The sequence below is a fragment of the Salvelinus namaycush genome, chromosome 13, assembly GCF_016432855.1.
Source record: "Salvelinus namaycush isolate Seneca chromosome 13, SaNama_1.0, whole genome shotgun sequence".
NCBI classification, from domain to species: Eukaryota; Metazoa; Chordata; class Actinopteri; order Salmoniformes; family Salmonidae; genus Salvelinus; species Salvelinus namaycush.
In genome coordinates this window covers 950,238-970,896 of record NC_052319.1, presented here as the reverse complement: position 1 = coordinate 970,896, position 20,659 = coordinate 950,238, and the positions used below count along the sequence as shown (strand labels likewise).

Sequence of the window (20,659 nt, the reverse complement as noted above, 5' to 3'; positions counted from 1 at the left end):
TCTAATGTGGCACAATCTCATAGTACATAGTACAGTAAAAGGATGATGTTTCGATTTGCAAGGCCTTTATCAAAATGCAACATCAAATACAGCGACCAATAAATCCAACGCAATGAATCTTGTATTGTCAATCTGTTCACATAACCCTCTTCTGTCAACTGTAAAGAGAAGTAAAACATGTATTTTACAATTCCTTTTTTAAAGGTGTGCTCTGCAGACCTGGGTTCAACTTCAAATACTATTCTGCTTTTACCAATTGCTTCAGCCTGCCTAGAGTGCCATATGGGTGGGTTTGCCATTTTTGCCCAACATTTTTTTGGGGTGCCATTGCGCCAGCCAAGCTCAATCAAGCCCTGTTTAAGTATTTAAAAATATTTTGAAAGAGTTCCCACATATACTGAGCGCATCGTTGGCTGCTTTTCCTTCACTCTGCGGTCCAACTCATCCCAAACTATCTCAACTGGGTTGAGGTCGGGTGATTGTGGAGGACAGGTCATCTGATGCAGCACTCCATCACTATTCTTATTGGTCAAATAGCCCTTACACAGCCTGGAGGTGTGTTGGGTCATTGTCCTGTTGAAAAACAAATGGTAGTCCCCCTAACCACAAACCAGATGGGATGGCGTATCGCTGCAGAATGCTGTGGTAGCCATGCTGGTTAAGTGTGCCTTGAATTCTAAATAAATCACATACAGTGTCACCAGCAATGCACCCCCACACCATCACACCTCCTCCTCCATGCTTCACGGTGGGAACCACACATGCGGAGATCATCCGTTCACCTACTCTGCATCACACAAAGACACGGCAGTTGGAACCAAAAATCTCCAATTTGGACTCATCAGACCAAGGACATTGCTCATGTTTCTTGGCCCAAGCAAGTCTCTTCTTATTGGTGTCCTTTACTAGTGGTTTCTTTGCAGCAATTCGACCATGAAGGCCTGGTTCACCTAGTCTCCTCTGAACAGCTGATGTTGAGATGTGTCTGTTACTTATTTGGTCTGCAATCTGAGGCTGGTAACTCTAATGAACTTATCATCTGCAGCAGAGGTAACTCTGGGTCTTCCTTTTCTGTGACGGTCCTCATGAGAGCCAGTTTCATCATAGTGCTTGATGATTTTTGCGACTGCACTCGAAGAAACGTTCAAAGTTCTTAAAATTTTCCACATTGACTGACCTTCGTGTCTTAAAGTAATGATGGACTGTCGTTTCTCTTTGCTTATTTGTGCTGTTCTTGCCATAATATGGACTTGGTCTTTTACCAAATAGGGCTATCTTCTGTATAACACCCCTACCTTGTCACAACACAACTGATCGGCTCAAACACATTAAGAAGGAAAGTAATTCCACAAATGAACTTTTTACAAGGTGCACCTGTTAATTTTAACATGGCGCACCTCATGAAGCTGGTTGAGCCAAGAGTGTGTAAATCTGTCATCAAGGCAAAGGGTGGCTACTTTGAAGAATTTCAAATATAAAATATATTTTGGTATGTTTAACACTTACTTGGTTACTACATGACTCCATATGTGTTATTTCATAGTTTTGATGTCTTCACTATTATTCTACAATGTAGAAAATAGTGAAAATAAAGGAAAAACCCTTGAATGAGTAGGTTTGTCCAAACTTTAGACTGGTACTGTATGTCATTATATTAACATGCATATAGACAATATCATATAGGTTATTATTCATTCTGGTTAGGCGGTTGATGTGTGTGTTTCTGAAGAGAGATCTCAGGATCAGTGTATTATATCTGTTCTGAGCAGAATGAATACTGCTCCCTTGTCTCCCCTGACAGCCCCTCAGACGCTTTAGGATTTATGAATATTTCCTCCATGCAGACTTTCCATCTGTGTGACACTACCCGTGGCCTTGAGAATACGTTTCAATCTATTAAGTCAAATCAAAAGAGTCATTACTTCAAATTGGTGGGGGGAGAGGGAGAAGGGGATAAAGATAGGTAGAGCGAGATAGAGAGAGCGAATGGGGATTTTTTTATTTGTTTTATTTATTTAACCTTTATTTAACTCGTCAAGTCAGTTAAGAACAAATTCTTATTTACAATGACGGCCTACCCCAACCTGGACGATGCTGGGCCAATTGTGCGCCGCCCTATTGGACTCCTGATCACGGGAATGGGGTGAGAGAGAGAGGGAGAGAGAGAAACAGGGAGGGATAGAGTGACACACTGAATTGGTTACTACTGGAAAAGTGCAGCCCATAGGGCAGTTGAAATGTAATGATATCTTATGAGAAAATATTAGGATGTCACTTTCCCAAAAGTCATGGTAAATGTGTTTTGAGGTCCCAAATTCTAATTATATGCCTGTGGAGGAGAGCGTTTAGGAAACAAGTGCCACTGGCCACACTGATTATCCCACGCACCTCTCTCTCTCTCTCTCTCGTGCTCTCTCTCTCTCGTGCTCTCTCTCTCTCTCTCTCTCTCTCTCTCTCTCGTGATCTCTCTCTCGTGATCTCTCTCTCGTGCTCTCTCTCTCGTGCTCTCTCTCTCGTGCTCTCTCTCTCTCTCTCTCTCTCTCTCTCTCTCTCTCTCTCTCTCTCTCTCTCGTGCTCTCTCTCTCGTGCTCTCTCTCTCGTGCTCTCTCTCTCGTGATCTCTCTCTCGTGCTCTCTCTCTCGTGCTCTCTCTCTCGTGATCTCTCTCTCGTGCTCTCTCTCTCGTGCTCTCTCTCTCGTGCTCTCTCTCTCGTGCTCTCTCTCGTGCTCTCTCTCTCCCTCTCTCTCTCTCGCGCTCTCTCTCTCGTGCTCTCTCTCTCGTGCTCTCTCTCTCGTGCTCTCTCTCTCGTGCTCTCTCTCTCGTGCTCTCTCTCTCTCTCTCTCGTGCTCTCTCTCTCTCTCTCTCGTGCTCTCTCTCTCTCGTGCTCTCTCTCTCTCGTGCTCTCTCTCTCTCGTGCTCTCTCTCTCTCGTGCTCTCTCTCGCTCTCGTGCTCTCTCTCTCTCGTGCTCTCTCTCTCTCGTGCTCTCTCTCGTGCTCTCTCTCTCTCGTGCTCTCTCTCTCTCGTGCTCTCTCTCTCTCGTGCTCTCTCTCTCTCGTGCTCTCTCTCTCTCGTGCTCTCTCTCTCTCTCTCTCGTGCTCTCTCTCTCGTGCTCTCTCTCTCGTGCTCTCTCTCTCGTGCTCGCTCTCGTGCTCTCTCTCTCTCTCTCGTGCTCTCTCTCTCTCTCTCTCTCTCTCTCTCTCTCTCTCTCGTGCTCTCTCTCTCTCTCTCTCTCTCTCTCTCCACATAAATGGGTTTGTGCAGCGAGCGACTTCATCTCTAAGTTAAAGGAACATTAGCGCTAGAGGTAGAAAGGAGGGGAGAAGGAGAGAGAAAGAAGGGAGAACACCGGGCTTGATTTTCCCCGCTGTGATAAGAGAGTGGTAGCCAAATGTTACCTGTGTAACCTGTGCCAAAGCATCTGGGGCTCTTGACTTTGTCCCCCAGCAGGGATGGAGCACACTCGTTTTCCTCCTCCTCTGCCTCCTCCTCCTCCTCTTCTCTGTCCCGAAAAGAAAATTAGTTAAAAGGTCCAATGTAGCCGTTTGTATTCTAATATCAAATCATTTCTGGGTAACAATTAATTACCTTACTGTGATTGTTTTCAATTGAAATTGTCCAAAATAATCCAAAATAGTTTCTTAGCAAAGAGCAATTTCTCTCTGGAAGTGTTCTGAGTAGGGAGGGGAAAATTTAAAACTAGCAATTTGGAACTCTCTATCTTATTGGTCTATTAACTGTCACCAGGCAGGCTAAAACTCCATCCCATCACAACAGGCTGACATTTAAAAACGTATTTCCAAACAGCTCTTCGACTAAACGGTCATTATCATAATTTTCACAATTTGACAGTATTATTCCAACCTCATAGTGCGGAAATATAGATAAAACACAGGGAAATCACATTATTGAGTGCTCTGGGGCTTTAAATGTGTGTGTGTACGTTTCACTGTATGTCTGCATGTGTGCATGCTTGGCGCTGCATGGCTCCATTTGTGTTTGGGTGCACATGTGTTTGGAGTGGTGAAAGACTACACGGTGAAAGACTACGTTTGGGCATATTCGAATGAATCTATGTTGCGTATTTCACGTGCGTTTTTATTTCCTTCGATGTTCCACAAAAACATAACATATCCAAAGATGAAATCCACTTTATCGATCGAAGCAAGGTTCATGTACATTAGTTTCGGAGCTAGGGTTTCTTTGACAAGGTGAAGGAAAAAAACAATCTAATCACTACCGCTACAGTCTGCGGTAGCGTCGTCTTCTATTAGCGGGCAAAGAGGTCACAGGCACTCCATTTGAAAGAGGACAACTTCCTCCCTCCTCAGCCACTGCTGGCAGGTCAAATAAAATCTAATTGTGCCTGGCTGAAAGCACAACGCCCTGCTCTGTGTAGGTGCCGCTGACAACCTCCAGGTTTTAGCGCTCCATTATCCTGCTGGGAGGAACACACCGTTTGCAAGGACACAGGCTTAACCTGTCAATATATCACACTGACTGCTCTGGCCCCAGCCAAATGCACAGGCTGCAGAGAGAGACTGTTTCTCTCTCCCTCGATTTGCGCTCTCTCTCTTTCGCTCAGTGTCTCTTTCTCCATATTTTACCTCTCTTTCTCTCGCCCTCCCTCCTTCTCTTTCGTACTCGTATCTGTCTACCTTCCCCAAATCAGTCCTTTTATCTACTTTCTCTCTCTCTCTCTCTCTGTATTTATCTCCTCTTTCCCTCCCTCCGTGTGAGGACTCAGCTGAATGCTCCCGAGGGAGCTCCGGATTCAAACACAGGAACCAGAAAACATATGGCACATTTTCAAACTCCCAAGGTCAATTACAGCTATTATTTATCCAGCGATTGCGACTACATTTCCCAAAGTTTCCTCTAGATTGACTACAGATTGCCAACGCATGTCTGTCACATTTAAATCCGGGGCAGTATTTTGTTGCACCCACCTCTCGCTTTCCCTTCCCCGCGACTCTCCATCAAACATTTCATAGGTTTTCAAGTGGATTTTTTAAAACCTCTTGTTAACATACGGCATATCTTTTTCTCCCTCCTTGACATCGCTTGGTCCGAGTGCCACTCCTCGCACAACACAAATCTAATAACATGTAAATTGGAGATAAGCCCAGATTCCTCAAAGTGATGTATATTTTTTTCCATCCGTAGTTTGCCAAGTCAATTCCTTGGCCCCCTGTTTTAGAGGCACCACAACACATGGAGGAGTAAGAAAATAAACTGGATAGGTGATTCATCATTGCTATCCCACTGTCAAGGACTCCTACTGCTACTATTGGGGGCTGGATGCAAGGAGAAGAGGGAGGGGGGGGGGGGGGGGGGGGGTATTTTTAAATGATGGCATTTCATCCGGAATGCATTGTATTTACTTTGTCCCAAAATGTTCTTATCCAGCTGAAACAATGTTATTTGTGACATGGTTGACCTGAGAGAGGGGGGGTTTGTTCCATAAGTATCTCACAGCGGAGGCCCTACGTAGAGTAGCCTACATACAGCACAAAGAGACTGTCACAGCTGCTGCTGGCAGCGCTCACTAGCGGAGAAGTGTCACCTGGAAATGCGGAACTCCATTCCAATCGGCTCCATCACTCCAGCGTCTCTCGCCGTAATTAAGTCGAAGTCAATGATGCCGGAGTGATGGTGAGGAATAAACATGCAAACACATGCCGGCAGGCTAGGAGGGCCAGAGGAGAGGAGAGGAGAGGAGAGGAGAGGAGAGGAGAGGAGAGGAGAGGAGAGGAGAGGAGAGGAGAGGAGAGGAGAGGAGAGGAGAGGTATGGGGAGGGGAGAAGAGGAGAGAGGTATGGGGAGGGTAGAAAATGAGGAGAAGGGAGGAGAGGTCTGGTGAAAGCCTGAATAAGAAAAAAACTAATTTGGAGTTCAAATAAATATGGTAAACAAATAGTGATGACTTTATATTGTTTGAATTATCAGTGTATCTGCTACCAGTGAAAGACAGCTGAAGCAAAAAAAAATAAAAGATTAAATTGTACTCTAATACACAAAAGGTCCTTATACATTTCACAGTGTTGAACAAACGTTGATTACTGAATATTAATTGAATGAGCCGTTTATTTGCTTCCACCTTCCTGTATTTGCGCACACCCCTATCTTGGCGAGAGTGAAATGAACAAGCGTTGCTGTTCAGCTCCGTAGTCGTGAGTCTATTTCGAACGAAACACAAAGCTGTTTGCTTTTTCCCGTGCCGTGTGACAGGTTGTTTCCTCTGCACCCAAAGCGATAAAATATTCTCTGTGATCTGCCGTCGTATTGCAAGAGGGGAGGCCTGCTGAGTGCAAAGCCGGAGTTTGTTAAAGCAATGATTTATGATGAATGCCAACACTAAATAAGGGACAAAGTGCCCACAGTACAAATCAATTACAAAGCTACAACAACAGTCCTTCTCTCCCTGAGGTCTACTAGCTTCGACAGCAGTTATGCTGATTTTATTGGACGGGATATTTGCAGCGGTTGGCAGAGAGGGAGGCTATGTGAAGTGTAGTGTAATAAATGCAAATGGTAGATGTTGTACATGTGTATGAACAACATCACAGGTCATTGGAGTTTCGGTGGTTGTGTTATTGTTGGCGCTTATCAGCCACTTTAAGGCGTTTGTTGCCATTCCAATGATGTGCTATGCCAAGTATTTTGAATGATATTGTCGTTTTTTTGTAACATTTCAGTGTAGAAGCTGAAACGGTTCAGTAAAGAAGAAGTAAAAAGAAGAAAAAAAAAACATTTAGTGTAGCTCTTGTTATATAGGATATAAGTAGGCGGATTCATAATTGTTTTATGAAGTTAATTTACAAACCAAATTTCAATTCATCCATCCGTTTTTTTCAGAACATTCCCTATTGATCCCCCAAACCCCCCTGACCCCCCTTCCCAATGCCTCCAACTCACCCTCGCCCTTAAAATGACAGAGTAACAGATAATATACATCAAAATGGTAAAATAAAGTATTTATAATAACAATAATAATAAAATACTAATATAAATAGTACTAAAATATTCCTACATTGTGCATGACTTTTAGAAACACCTTATTACAAATACTTTACAGTTTGCAGACACCATATTACACGTACTTAGCAGTTGAAATACAGTACCAGTAGGATATTAACACACGTGTATATGTAGAATAAAAATAAAAAGGATTCCATAATAGGTAGAGGAAGGAGAACAGAAGATCAATGATATCCTAGTTACCAATGTGTAAAAACGTTCTCAACAGACACCCCTAATAGTAAATAGTATTTTTTTCTAAGCATAACATCCCATATCCAAGACATGGCTGATGGGCCTGATTGGGCTTTCCAAAGCAGGAGTATTTTACTACGACTAATCAAGGAGGCAAAGGAGATGACACCAGTCTGTTTATTTGTGAGGTTCACAACTTCCTCAGCAATCCCAAGTATAGCGATCTGAGGAGATGGAACTATAGTCATTTCCAATACCTCAGAGATTATACCAAAGAACAATTTCCAGAATTCCACCAACATGGGACATGACCATAACATATGGGTCAAGTTAGCTGATGATTGAGAGCATCTATCGCAAGAGTCTACCACTTCTGGGATAATCTTGGCTCGTTTGGTCTTGGTAAAATGTATTCTATGGTGGACATTACATTACATCAGGCTGAGACTTGCACAGGAGGAGGAAGAATTGACTTTCTCCAGTGCTTTTGTCCACCGCTGATTAGAAAATGAAACCCCGGGTTCTGCTTCCTAAACCGTCTTAATTTTGAGCAAAGCTGGACTATTTCCTGGCAATAAGAAATCATAAAGACATTATACGTGACACTTTGGCCACATCAGGCAAAACAGTCAATACCATAAGCCGGCAGAAGTCTTGGGAATGTAGAAGAGTGGGATTGAACAAAGTGACAGACTGGAAAACATCTAAATAAATAAGATTGCTGCAGATTGAAAGTGGTATATAGCTCATTAAAACTGGCAAAGTTACCATTAACGTTCAAATCTTTCAAAAATGTCAGACCTTTCCTATTCCAAGATATTAACCCTGAGTCAAGTTTGGCAGGTGCGGGCCTACCATGTGGCGCAACGGTCTAAGGCACTGATCAGTGCTAGAGGCGGCACTACAGATCTGGGTTCGATCCCGGGCTGTGCTGCAGCTGGCCGTGACCGGGATCCCCATGAGGTGGTGCACAATTGTCCCAGCGCTTTCCGAGTTAAGGGAGGGTTTGGCCGGCTAGGATGTCCTTGTCCCAATGCGCTCTCTACTGACTCCTCGTGGCTGCCGGGCGCATGCACACTGGCTTCGGTCAGTGTACGGTGTTTCGACACATTGGTGAGGATGGCTTCCGGGTTAAGCGAGCAGTGTGTCAAGAAGGAGTGCGGCGTGGCTGGGTCGTGATTTGGAGGATTTGGCTCTCGACCTTTGCCTTTCCCGAGTCCGCATGGGAGTTGCATCGATGTGACAAGACCTGTAACTACCAATTGGGGAGAAAAAGGGGTAAGAAGTACACAAAAAAAACTAAAACATTTAAAAATGTATACATAAATTGTCAGGTGCAAATAAATGGTTATTACAAGTGGGTGCTGATAGGGAGAGTAGGGTCCATTTCCAGTGACGTTTTGTAGCCATATTTCGATAGTGGGCCAGCAGCATATCACCCTTTATCCTGCTTGCTTGCTTCTGAAGCTAAGCAGGGTTGGTCCTGGTTGGTCCCTGGATGGGAGACCCAAATGCTGCTGGAAGTGATGTTGGAGGGCCAGTAGGAGGCTCCCTTTCCTCTGGTCTAAAAACAATATCCCAATACCCCAGGGCAGTGATTGCCCTGTGTAGGGTGCTGTCATTCGGATGGGACATTAAACGGGTGTCCTGACTCTCTGTGGTCACTAAAGATCCCATTGCACTTATTGTAAGAGTAGGGGTGTTAACCCTGGTGTCCTGGCTAAATACCCAATCTGGCCCTCATGCCATCACGGTCACCTAATCATCCCCAGCTTCCAATTGGCAATGAGCCAATCTCCCCTGAAACTATTCCCCATGTTGTTGCTGTAAATGAGAATGTGTTCTCAGTCAACTTACCTGATAAAATAAGGGTTAAATAAAATAAAAAGTCTGATTGGAAAAGAGTAAAAGTGGAAGATTGCCACAAACCGGGGCTTGAAGGGAGGATGAGCAACAGGATTAAGCCTCCAGTTGGCACCAACTACTCCCTGAATTGCAGAACCACAGAAATTTTGTGTAAATGGACTGCCCAGTAATAGTATGTCCACTGTGTGATCTCCATCTGTTCAATAGGGGTTTATTAATTATTGGTGGTTTGCCCCAAATGAATGAGGATATCATAGTATCTATCTTACTGAAAAATGACTTGGGTAGACACTGGAATAAGTATAGCTATCTGGGTAATATAGTCATTTTCAGTGACTGCACGCTACCAGCCACAGAGAGGGATAAGCCACCCCCCCTGTAGGGTCATTTTTCAGCTTTGCTGTAAGAGTAGAGAAGTCCTGCTCTAACAGTGAGTGAAGGGATCAGGTGATATTAATTCCCAGGCACCTAAACCCTGCTTTAGATAAGTCGAAGGGCAGCAGAGATTGTGTTATACCCATAGCCAATTGATTAATAGTTAAGCATGAACTTCTCCCTAAATTCAGTTGAACCCTGAAAAAGTTCCAAAATATTTTAAAATAGATAAGATACAAAGTATAGGGTCCAAAACAAAGAGGAGCAAATCATCGGCGTAAAGTGACACTCTGTGGTCCTAATCCCCTCTCCTAATACCTGAAAATAGCGGACTGTTCTTTAATGCAATTGACAAAGGTTCAATAGCAAGAGCGAAGAGGAGGGGCGAAATTGAGCATCCCTGATGTGTGCCATGGGTTAAGGGGGAAATTTGGAGCGAAAAGAGTTTGTGCATACACGTACGTGCCTGGGGAGAGGTGTAGAGTAGCCATATCCAGGATGTAAATGTATCCCCAAAGCCATTTTAAATTGTAAAGAACATAAATTACCATTCTACTCTATCAAAGGCATTCTCGCATCAAGAGAATCTACCAATTCAGATTTGTTTGGAGAAGCTGGAGAGCGAATGATACTAAGAAGTCTTTGAATATTTCAGAAGGAATAACCGTCCTTATATACCTTGTTTGGTCCTCTGATATCACAGTGGGTAGGACAGTCTCTCATCTACAAGCAAGCACCTTTTGCCAGACCTTTTTACATCTGTGTTAAGGAGAGAGATCGGTTGAAATGAAGAGCAGTTGGTTCGGATCTTTGTTTTTCTTCAATGTTGGAGATGGAAGCCTGAGTAAGAGTACGAGGTAGGGTACCTTGCTGGAGTGAGTCCTCAAAAATGTCTAATAGCAGATGAGTTAGTTGTTCCGAAAAATTCTAAAAAAATTATTCGGGTCGCCATCTGACCCTGGGGACACAGTTTATGTCACCCCCAAATATAAAATACTGTGTGTTTAGATTGGAGAGTGAGGAGAAGAGTTTCTTCATGACGTTGATTTAATCCCATTTTGGGGAGTACACACATACAAGAACAACTGGGGTTCGCCAAACTGCGCCAGTTACTATTACGTAGCGGCCATTGGTATAATAGAGGATCTATGTTGAAGTCAACTGTACCTTTTTCCTTATGAGTATCGCTGCACCTCTCATTCTAATGTTACATTTAGATTTTAAAAAATGTGCACAAGCCATGGCCTAGAAAATCTATGCTGGTACGTATTATGTAAATGTGTCTCTTGAAAAAATATAAAATCTGCTTTCAGACTCTTCAACGAGTAAACGTGAAGAGGGTTTAAAAGATTGATCGTAGATACAACCCTCATACTGTAGATTGTAGGAGAATTGCAAAGACAGCTCGCGCACACACCCACATACAGAGCCCATAGAAGCTAGAAGAGGCGGGGATAGGTTCCTGGGCATTAGCCCGCCAGTGGCTGTGAATGAAAATCAAATCAGAACACGATGCGGGAAAGCGACCTGCTTATGTTTGTGTTTGGGCCATACTGTTTAGCTCACGTGTCAATGCAGAGAATACAGTCACAGGTTACTTACACTTCCCCCAAAAGAAACAAAACTGAAAACACAGCAGAACTCAAAGGTTAATGGTTAAACAGGTAGGATAGTTACATTCATTAGCCAACCAAGCGACACCAAAACAGGTAAAGGAAAATGTTCCCATAGTGTAAGTAAACATTTTAATGGATGTAACATAAATGTTGGCTACACTTTACTTTAGCTGGGAACTCACGCAAGCGATCCTTTCTTGAGTGAGTGGAATGATCAGACAGAAATGAAGAGAAAAGAGATGACATTGTTTCTCAGTCCTTGGCAATCCATCAAGTTGGTGCCAAATGAAACAGGAAGGAAACGTTATGTACACTGTCAATATGGTCTTTAATGTAGTCGATATGATCCCACGGTAAGGCTCGCGTGACGTTAAAATTCCAACTCCATATGCGTGGGGAACACAGTTATACTACCGTAGAAAATAAGTAAATAAGTGTCACCTGTTTAACCACCGCAAAACCAGAGTTTCATGTGTCCAGCCAGTTGGCTATTTAAAAAGTCAGTAGGAGGACGTCACTACAGACCCGGGTTCGATCCGGCCGTGACCTGGGGTCCCATAGGGCGGTGCACAATTGGACCAGCATCACCTGGGTTAGGGGAGGGTTTGGCCAGTGGGGCTTTATTTGGCTCATCACACTCCAGCGACTCCTTGTGGTAGGCTGGGCGCCTGCAGGCTTACTCTGGTCGTCAGTTGAACAGTGTTTTCTCCAACACATTGGTATGGCTAGCTTCCGGGTTAAGTGGGTGGGTATTAAGAAGCGCTGTTTGTCCTCCCGAGTGGCGCAGCGGTCTAAGTGCTAGAGGCATTACTACAGACTCGGGTTCATTCCCGGGCTGTGCCACAACCGGCCATGGTCGGGAGTCCCATCGGACACCGCACAATTGGCCCAGCGTTGTGAGGGTTTAGCCGGGGGGGGGCTTTACTTGGCTCATCGCGACCTTAGCAGCTCCTTGAGGCGGGCCGGGTGCCTGCGAGCTAACCCCGGTCGCCAGTTGAACGGTGTTTCCTCCGACACATTGGTGCAGCTTCCGGGTTAGGCTGGCGGGTGTTAAAGAGCGCGGTTAGGCGGGTCATGTTTCAGAGGACGCATGACTCCACCTTCTCCTCTCCCGAGCCCGTTGTGGAGTTGCAGCGATGAGACCAAGATCACAATTGCACATCATGAAATCGGGGAGAAAAAGGGGGTAAAAAAAAAGTAAATAGGGTGTTTACAAAATAATCCAGTGTACTGCACATATTGTCTGATATATTCCACTTTGGGGTGCGCATAGTGGGATAGTTCACATGTCACTCAGCTGAACCGATGCTGGTTGTAAAAGGACTCAGCCTCTGCTGCTGTGTTGAACTTGCGCTCCATGTCCTGGTAGTAAAAACGCAGCTCTGCCAGATGGCGGAGTGTAGAAAGGCGGAGTGTAAACTTGATGCCCCCCTGTTACAACTTTCATTTCATTGACTTGAAAGTAGCACGTTTCTTGGTGAGTTGAGTGCTCAGGTCCTGGAATAGGAACATTTTATTTCCCTGATAGAAAAGTTCCTTGCTAACTCCAGCACCTGTCCCTTCTCCTGGTAGTGGAGAAATATCATTAGCATTGGACGTGGTCACTCACCCTTCGCCGGCCTCTCTCTCAGTGTGCGGTGCACTCCGACCGATGATGATGATTATATGGGCGAGAGGGACATTGTTAGCAGGGTGCCATCTCAGCTAAGAGGGCAGCGCGGTTCTTCTCCAATTCGGCCACCAGGGAGGAGATGGCCAAGTTGTCTTCGCTGGTGGCAGTCGCAATGAATCATTGGCTGATTTTGCAGGGAGTTGTTTGCTAAAGTTCCTGGTTTCCCCTTCACTTTATTTTTTTCCAGACATCATTTAGAATCTACCATTTTAACTTAGTAAATCTGCAATATGCAGTAAAATGGTTATTTAATGGCGGATTTTGTCATAAAAACAATGTTAAACTCGGGAGCTCTCTCCTCAAGTCCGCTTCAGTCAGTCGCCGTTCCAAAAGTCTACATCCATCCATTCAAATGAATCAACGGGAATGAAGAGATACAAAAAGAGAGTCAAAAAAGAAGAGAAATGTTGTTGACACCCCCCACTGACCAACATTGCATACTTCACTCTCTTTTTCCCTCGCCAAAAAAAAAATGGATTCTTCCAAATTAAAAACTGTGGATCCTAGCACTCTAACAATCCACTTCCTGCCAGTGAGTCCATGTTTCCAGGGCATTTGCAGATGTTCAAAATAATCTCCAATGTTTTGGCAATATCTGCTCTGAGGATGGGTGAAATAAGTACTTTAAACTAATTAATGGCCGACCAGCTGTTCCTACCACTTGGTTGAATATTGATAGGAGGAGAGAGAGAAAGAGATAGAGACTGTGAGGAGGGAGAGAGGAAGGAGGGAGAGAGAGAGAGAGAGAGAGAGAGGAGAGAGAGACTGAGGAGGGAGAGAGAGAAAGCGCGAGAGAGATAGGACAGACTGTGAGGAGGGAAAAAGAGAGAGGAGGAGGAGAGAGAGAGAGAGCTTGCCTGTGTTTGTGCAGGATCACTCTGACACATAAACATGTATGAATAGTGGATGAGAGGGAAGAGAGGGAACCTGCACAGAGCACAGCCAGAGTGCAGTGTTAAAAGAATCAAAGTGGTTTTGATAAAAAATTGAGTTAAGGAATTGATGGCACATAATATATAATTTTGAGGTGTGTGTGTGTGTGTGTGTGTGTGTGTGTGTGTGTGTGTGTGTGTGTGTGTGTGTGTGTGTGTGTGTGTGTGTGTGTGTGTGTGTGTGTGTGTGTGTGTGTGTGCTTGTACGTGTGTGTGTTTTTTGTGTGGTGTGTTTGTGTGTGTGTATTGTTAGTGGTTGACTAAAGGCTTTTCAGACATAAACATAAATTGGCACCTCTTCATGACAGAGTATCGAGATAATGCCAGAAACATGGCTGGTCTCTCGCTCTCTCTCTCTCTCTCTCTCTCTCTCTCTCTCTCTCTCTCTCTCTCTCTCTCTCTCTTTTGCATACATACACACACCTCGCTCTCTCTCTCTCTCTCTGTGGTGTGTTATGGATAATGTGTACAAAAGATGGCCCTGCCCTCTGTTGGTGATGAATGGTGGATGATGCCATCCTATAGGTTTGACAGGCACCCGCGCGTGCATACACAAAGGAAGCTGAACCATCCGAGGTAATGGAGCTCTGTAGGCCTGCTTCTTCTCATTTGGGAATGCACATGATTACATCCATTCACTGGGAAAAGCTGCATTTATGTCCTGGATGGATGTTGGCTTAGAGCCTGAGAGAGACAGTGTGGTCAATGAGGACCGGAGTGAATTTCAATGGTCTTTCTGTGATCCCTTGTGACCTCTCTCCTTGCGTCATTTTCAGAAAACATTGGAGATGAAGGAACCTCGGATCTTCTCCTTGCGATTTAAGAAGGAGGCGCAGATTTAAAGAAATACTTTTGAGATTCACCCCTGGACTGGTTTTGTCTATCAGAGTGGACCTGAGAGCTCTGATTGCCTGAATCGTAGAGTTCACTACCCATATAAACCCTGTTGTGAACGAATAAGAGTCAATCTTCTGTTTGAATAAACAGCAGGCTACTTGTCCTGACTTGTTCTGTATTCTTGTTTTGGGTCTAATTCTAGACGACAATCCAATGTGCACCCCGACTGCGAGAGACAGCTACGAGAGGCTGTCGTTGACTGGACAGGGTCTACCACCTGGCTTCCCTTCGCCATTCCTGTTTCCAGACGGCCTGTCATCAATAGAGACTCTTCTCACTAACATACAGGTACAGTGGGGTCTGACCAATACAGGTGCTCCTCACTAACATACACTTAGTTCTGACCATTAGAGACTCTCACTAACATACAGGTACAGTTGGTCTGACTAAGAGAGACTCTTCTCAGTAACATACAGGTATGCTACAGGCCTTATTCATTGACAGGGTATATACAGTGCATGTAGGTCAGACCAATATAGACTGTTCTCACTAACAACACACGGGTACAGTGGCCTCACATTCACCTTAGTAATATACTCCTCACAATACAAGTATGACTTACAAATGCTCAATACAGGTAGGCCTTAGCAATACTATGCAGGTACACCTTACCAATATTATACAGGCAGGCCTTACCAATACTCTACAGGTAAGCATTAGCAATACTCTACTAGTAGGCCTTAGCAATACTCTACAGGTATGCCTTAGCAATACGATATACAGGTAAGCCTAACTAATACTCTATACAGGTAGACTTTAGCAATACTATACATGTAAACCTTAGCAATACTATACAGGTAGGCCTCAGCAATAGTCTACAGAGAATCAATAGAAAATATCCTAGCTAATATGCAATAGAGTAAAGAAAACATCAGTTAGTATAGCCGGTTGTCTGAGAGCCATTTGGCCTGCAACTGTAAAGACTAGGGCCAGAATTAAACAAAGCATCTCAGGATGGAAGTTCTGATCTAGAATCCATTCCATAATAATCTTATTCGTTGTGATCTGAATGGTAAAACTGAGCGTAAGTCAGAGCTCATGCTCTGAAACACTTTATGGATAGGGACCCTGCAGTCAGTAGTGCTGCGCCATTAGTGGTTTTTGAGGTCGGTTCTATTTCGGTTTCAATTCTTATTTTTATTTTTTTTACATTAAATGCACTATGCATTATGTGGGTGGAATCCTGTAACAACATAGAATACAAACAATGAAATCAAATATTTCAGTTGTTTTATTTGATGACTTCATTATTTCATTCCAAGTCATCATCTCATCTCTATAGAGCTGCTGCTGCTATCTGACAAAATCCCTATTTGAGTAGTTCAAAACAAGGCGTATTTTTATGACTGCTGAATACAAACTAGCAATCACTTCGATCATGTATTTTAAGGTAGAGCTACTTGGCGAAGCAACTGCTTTCTATCCCTCTCGATCGCGTGTTCTTTACTCTCCGTGTCCGTGGCTACTCCACGGAGACCCGGACAAGTAGGCTGGCGTGTTATGGATTATGGTCATTGTAGTTAATTATCATGTTTTCTGCGCTAAACTACAGTACCAGTCAAAAGGCTGGACAAACCTACTCATTTAAGGGTTTTTCTTAACTTTTTTTGAAGATATCAAAACTATAAAATAAAACATATGGCATCACAAGGGCACAACCAGCTTCATGAGGTAGTCAACTGGTGTCACCTTCTGACCTTAGTTTTGTTGTTATGTCTTTGTTTTAGTATGGTCAGGGCATGAGTTGGGTGGGTAGTCTATGTTCCTTTATCTATGTTATTCTGTTTCTATGTGTTTGGCCTAATATGGTTCTCAATCAGAGGCAGGTGTCAGTCGTTGTCTCTGATTGGGAGCCATATTTAGGTAGCCTGTTTGTTATTGTGGGTTGTGGGTGATTGTTCCTGTGTCTGTGTCCATACGGGACTGTTTCGTTTTCGTTCGTTCACTTTGTTGTTTTTGTTTCAGTGTTCTATTTCTTTATTAAAATATGGACACTTACCACACTTACCATTGGTCCTCCGATCCTTCCTACTACTCCTCATCAGACGAAACCCGTTACAACTGGAATGCATTTCAATTAGCAGAAGTGCCTTGTTAAAAGTTCATTTGTGGAATTTCTTTCCTTCTTAATGCGTTTGAGCCAATCAGTTGTGTTGTGACAAGGCAGGGGTGTTATACAGAAGATAGCCCTATTTGGTAAAAGACCAAGTCCATATTATGGCAAGAACAGCTCAAATAAGCAAAGAGAAACGACAGTCCATCATTTCTTTAAGAAATGAAGGTCAGTCAATGCGGAACATTTCCAGAACTTTGAACGTTTCTTCAAGTGCAGTCGCAAAAACAATCAAGTGCTATGATGAAACTGGTTCTCATGAGGACTGCCACAGGAAAGGAAGACCCAGAGTTACCTCTGCTGCAGAGGGTAAGTTCATTAGAGTTACCAGCCTCAGAAATTGCAGCCAAATAAATGCTTCAGAGTTCAAGTAACAGACACATCTCAACATCAACTGTTCAGAGGAGACTGTGTGAATCAGGCCTTCATGGTCGAATTTCTGCTAAGAAACCACTACTAAAGGACACCAATAAGAAGAAGGGACTTGCTTGGGCCAATAAACACGAGCAATGGACATTAGACTGGTGGGAATCTGTCCTTTGGTCTGATTTAGGTCAAATTTCAACAGGACAATGACCCAACACACCTCCAGGCTGTGTAAGGGCTATTTGACCAAGAATAAGAGTGATGGAGTGCTGCATAAGATGCCTGGCCTCTTCAATCACCCGGCCTCAACCCAATTGAGATGGTTTTGAATGAGTTGGACCGCAGAGTGAAGGAAAAGCGTCCAGCATATGTGCCCAGCATATGTGGGAACTCCTTCAAGACTGTTTGGAAAGCATTCCAGGTGAAGCTGTTTCAGAGAATGCCAAGAGTGTGCAAAGCTGTCATCAAGGCAATTGGTGGCTACTTTAAAATATATTTTGATTTGTTTAACATTTTTTTGGTTACTACATGATTCCATATGTGTTTTTTCATAGTTCTGATGTCTTCACTATTATTCTGCTATGTAGAAAATAGTAAAAATAAAGAAAAACCCTGAATGAGTAGGTGTGTCCAAACTTTTGACTGGTACTTTATGGAGAATATTAGCCTTTTGGAAACTTTCTACTTTCTACTTTCTACTATGTCGCACAGATCTGATCTCTAGAGAAATTACGCAACGAGCTCACGGAAAAGAACGACGCCGGTCAATTAGTTGTTTAAAAACCGACATTCCGTTTAATCGCTCAGCACTAGCAGTCAGAGAGATAAATGTCTTGGCGTTCTATATCAGAGTGTAATGATGTGGATACCGCACTGCCCTGCCCGCTGCTCCAATACTCCAATACGTGGACATCAGAGCACAGTGTCCTCCAAGGTTATCCCTTTGATCTACGCGTTAATTAGAAAACCACACACAGTTCCGACACACACGCACAGACACACAGCTCCGATACTCGAGTAAGTCATCTCTGATAACGATCTTGGCGTTTTAATAGTAATATACAAATCAACAAAATGAAACGGAGCAGAAAATTGAGATAAAGCAACTTAGTCTAAATTGGGGTCACGGGAACCAACAATTAGTAAGCTATAGCCCACTGCATTTGGAGAGTAATTGTTGTAAAAACGGACGCTGCACAGAATGGAGACTATAATAATGAGTAGTCCTTGTACAGTAGGAGTAGCATGGCTGTAAAAGCCTGAGAAAGATGCTGGTATATCAGTGGTGATCATTCAGAGATAGTTAGTCTCGGAAATCCCAGACCTAGAGCAACAGTAATAGGTCTGGGAAAGATGGGGAGTTTTGCTCTTCATCTCTCTCAACAAATCACGAGATTGAGTAGGTGGGGCTTAAAATGTGAGCAGGAATAGTGCTCTTGAAAACGAATCACCTCGGAAACATGTCAGAGGCGGACCCGATGCAGACGCAGATAGCTAGACTAATTATAGCCACAGCCAGTCAGTGGTGGAAGGCTAACGTTAGAAATCATGGTGCATGCAAACTACTCACGTGCAAAACACGCTCGTTGAAAATATCCTCAGAGCTCTCTATCTAGCGAGCTACCAATTTTGTATCCGGTGGGAACGTTTTCACCCGGGCACAAACGGATAAGGCTCTGGACTGATTTCCTGTGAGTCCATTTCCAACTACCAACTGGACAATAGACATGTATGCTGGAACATTGTTCATGTGTGAGGCAACCTGTCTGTCTTGGGAGACTAGCTGTATTGATATTTTACTGTGTATCTTTCCTATCATTATCTTCTTCAGTTTAGTGTCAGAGGTTGGATAAATCCTTAGAGGCAAAGAGGCAAAAAGGAGTATAGATTGAAAGATGATAGAAAAGGCCTCAACATGATCCTCCCCTGTACACCTGTATTTCACCACTATGATCAAGCGGGGTCAGATAAATCTCAATCACTCCTTCAAATCAAATCAAATTGTATCGGTCACATACACATATTTAGCAGATGTTATTGCAGGTGTAGCGAAATGCTTGTGTTCCTAGCTCCAACAGTGCAGTAGTATCTAAAACACTTGACACCTTTAGAAGAATACTCTACACTGGGTAAAAAACAGAAATACATTTCTAATACTGAGTACATTCCTAATATACATTCCTAATATTGCCCCCTTTTGCCCTCAGAACAGCCTTAATTATTCTGGGCATGGACTACAAGGTGTCAAAAGCACAGGGATGCTGGCCCATGTTGACTTCAATGCTTCCCACGGTATTCCAATGCTTCTGAGTTGGATTGAAAAAATGAAAATAAGAATCCCAGTCTAAGCTCCTTTTTTTAATTGTTCGCAGTTGTCTTGAAAGCGCTGAAGTCTGAGATTTCCGTGTTCCCCGTTCTGAGTTCCCAATTGTTTTGAATGCGGCATTTATGCTGAGGGAGATGGCAACGTGTTCCCTTTGAGTCAGGAGCCAAAACTCCTCCATTGTGACCAGTGAAGATATTGTCTGCATCATTCAGTCACATGACAGCTCGATCAGCTGTTCGATTTCACTTACCGGCTTGTCAACTGGACCGGGATCACAGTCAAACGGATTGGGAAGTAGGTTCCAATGTGCTCTTCCAAGCGTTGGAGGTGAGCAATGATCACTCGTGACACTTATGGTGTGCTTTTGAAAGACTCTCTCCAATAAGAATTATTTCCTCTAAATCCACTGCTGTGGTCACTCATCTATAGTATGTTTTTGTATTTCCCCTGCATGCTTGCGTTCAGTTTCCCAAATATGTCTGTTACATAGGCAAGGAGACACATTTCCTTTTCATCACACAGAAAATAAACTAGGTCTGTTTTTTTTTACATCCATTGTGAATGACAACAGTTACTCTCTCAATGCGAAAAATCTTTCCAACACTCCCCCTAGGTAACCACCAAGCCTCACTATGAAATAGAACATTGTCCTCCTCTGATCCCATATCGCCACACATTTGCAAACAGGAGTGTGCGCAGTGGATGTGGTTTATAATCAAAGTTACCTGCTGCAGTACATCTCAGCTCTTTTGACACCAGTTGCTCTCGGTGTATCATACAATGTGTCCACATGGCAGAGGGAAACACATTCATAACTAGAGTGCAGAAGCCTGTCCGCCATTCCGCCATAGATGGAGCAAAAGCCCGCCATTCGATCTCATGGAATCTGTAATCTTGTCAATAAAGCCACGCAGCACACTGTGTCATTTCATGCTCCGGAATTGTGAGACAGAACAATATGTCTTTGTGAATAGCATCCCCTGACATGTTATAGCGAAGAAAAGTTAACGCACGGGTATCTTGGCCCTCACAGCTAACGTCCATTTGGAGAGCAGAAACTGGGGAGTTTTTGAGTCGTTCAGGCAGAGTTTCCTCTTGATCTCTAGCAATAACACGCATTCTTTGTTTATCTGACAAAGGTATCGATGTGAGTTTTTGTGCCTCTGCCTCCCCACGCATTATTTTCACCGTAGCAATTGTGGCCGGTACTATCAAAGTCTCTCAATAGTGTGTGGTTTCCTAGCGTAGCGGGCCTAGCTATTCACCATGGGAATGATTTGAAA

At 43.7% G+C, this 20,659-nt stretch overlaps 1 protein-coding gene across 1 annotated transcript in view; it reads left to right on the top strand.

The window, feature by feature from the left end:
- LOC120058168 (dachshund homolog 1-like) overlaps window positions 1-20,659 on the top strand; it is a 268,628-nt gene that overhangs the window by 225,875 nt on the left and 22,094 nt on the right. Inside the window, exon 7 of the mRNA XM_039006634.1 lies at window positions 14,714-14,859. Within this exon, the coding sequence (XP_038862562.1) occupies window positions 14,714-14,859 (146 nt within the window). The remainder of the gene's footprint in view (window positions 1-14,713; window positions 14,860-20,659) is intronic.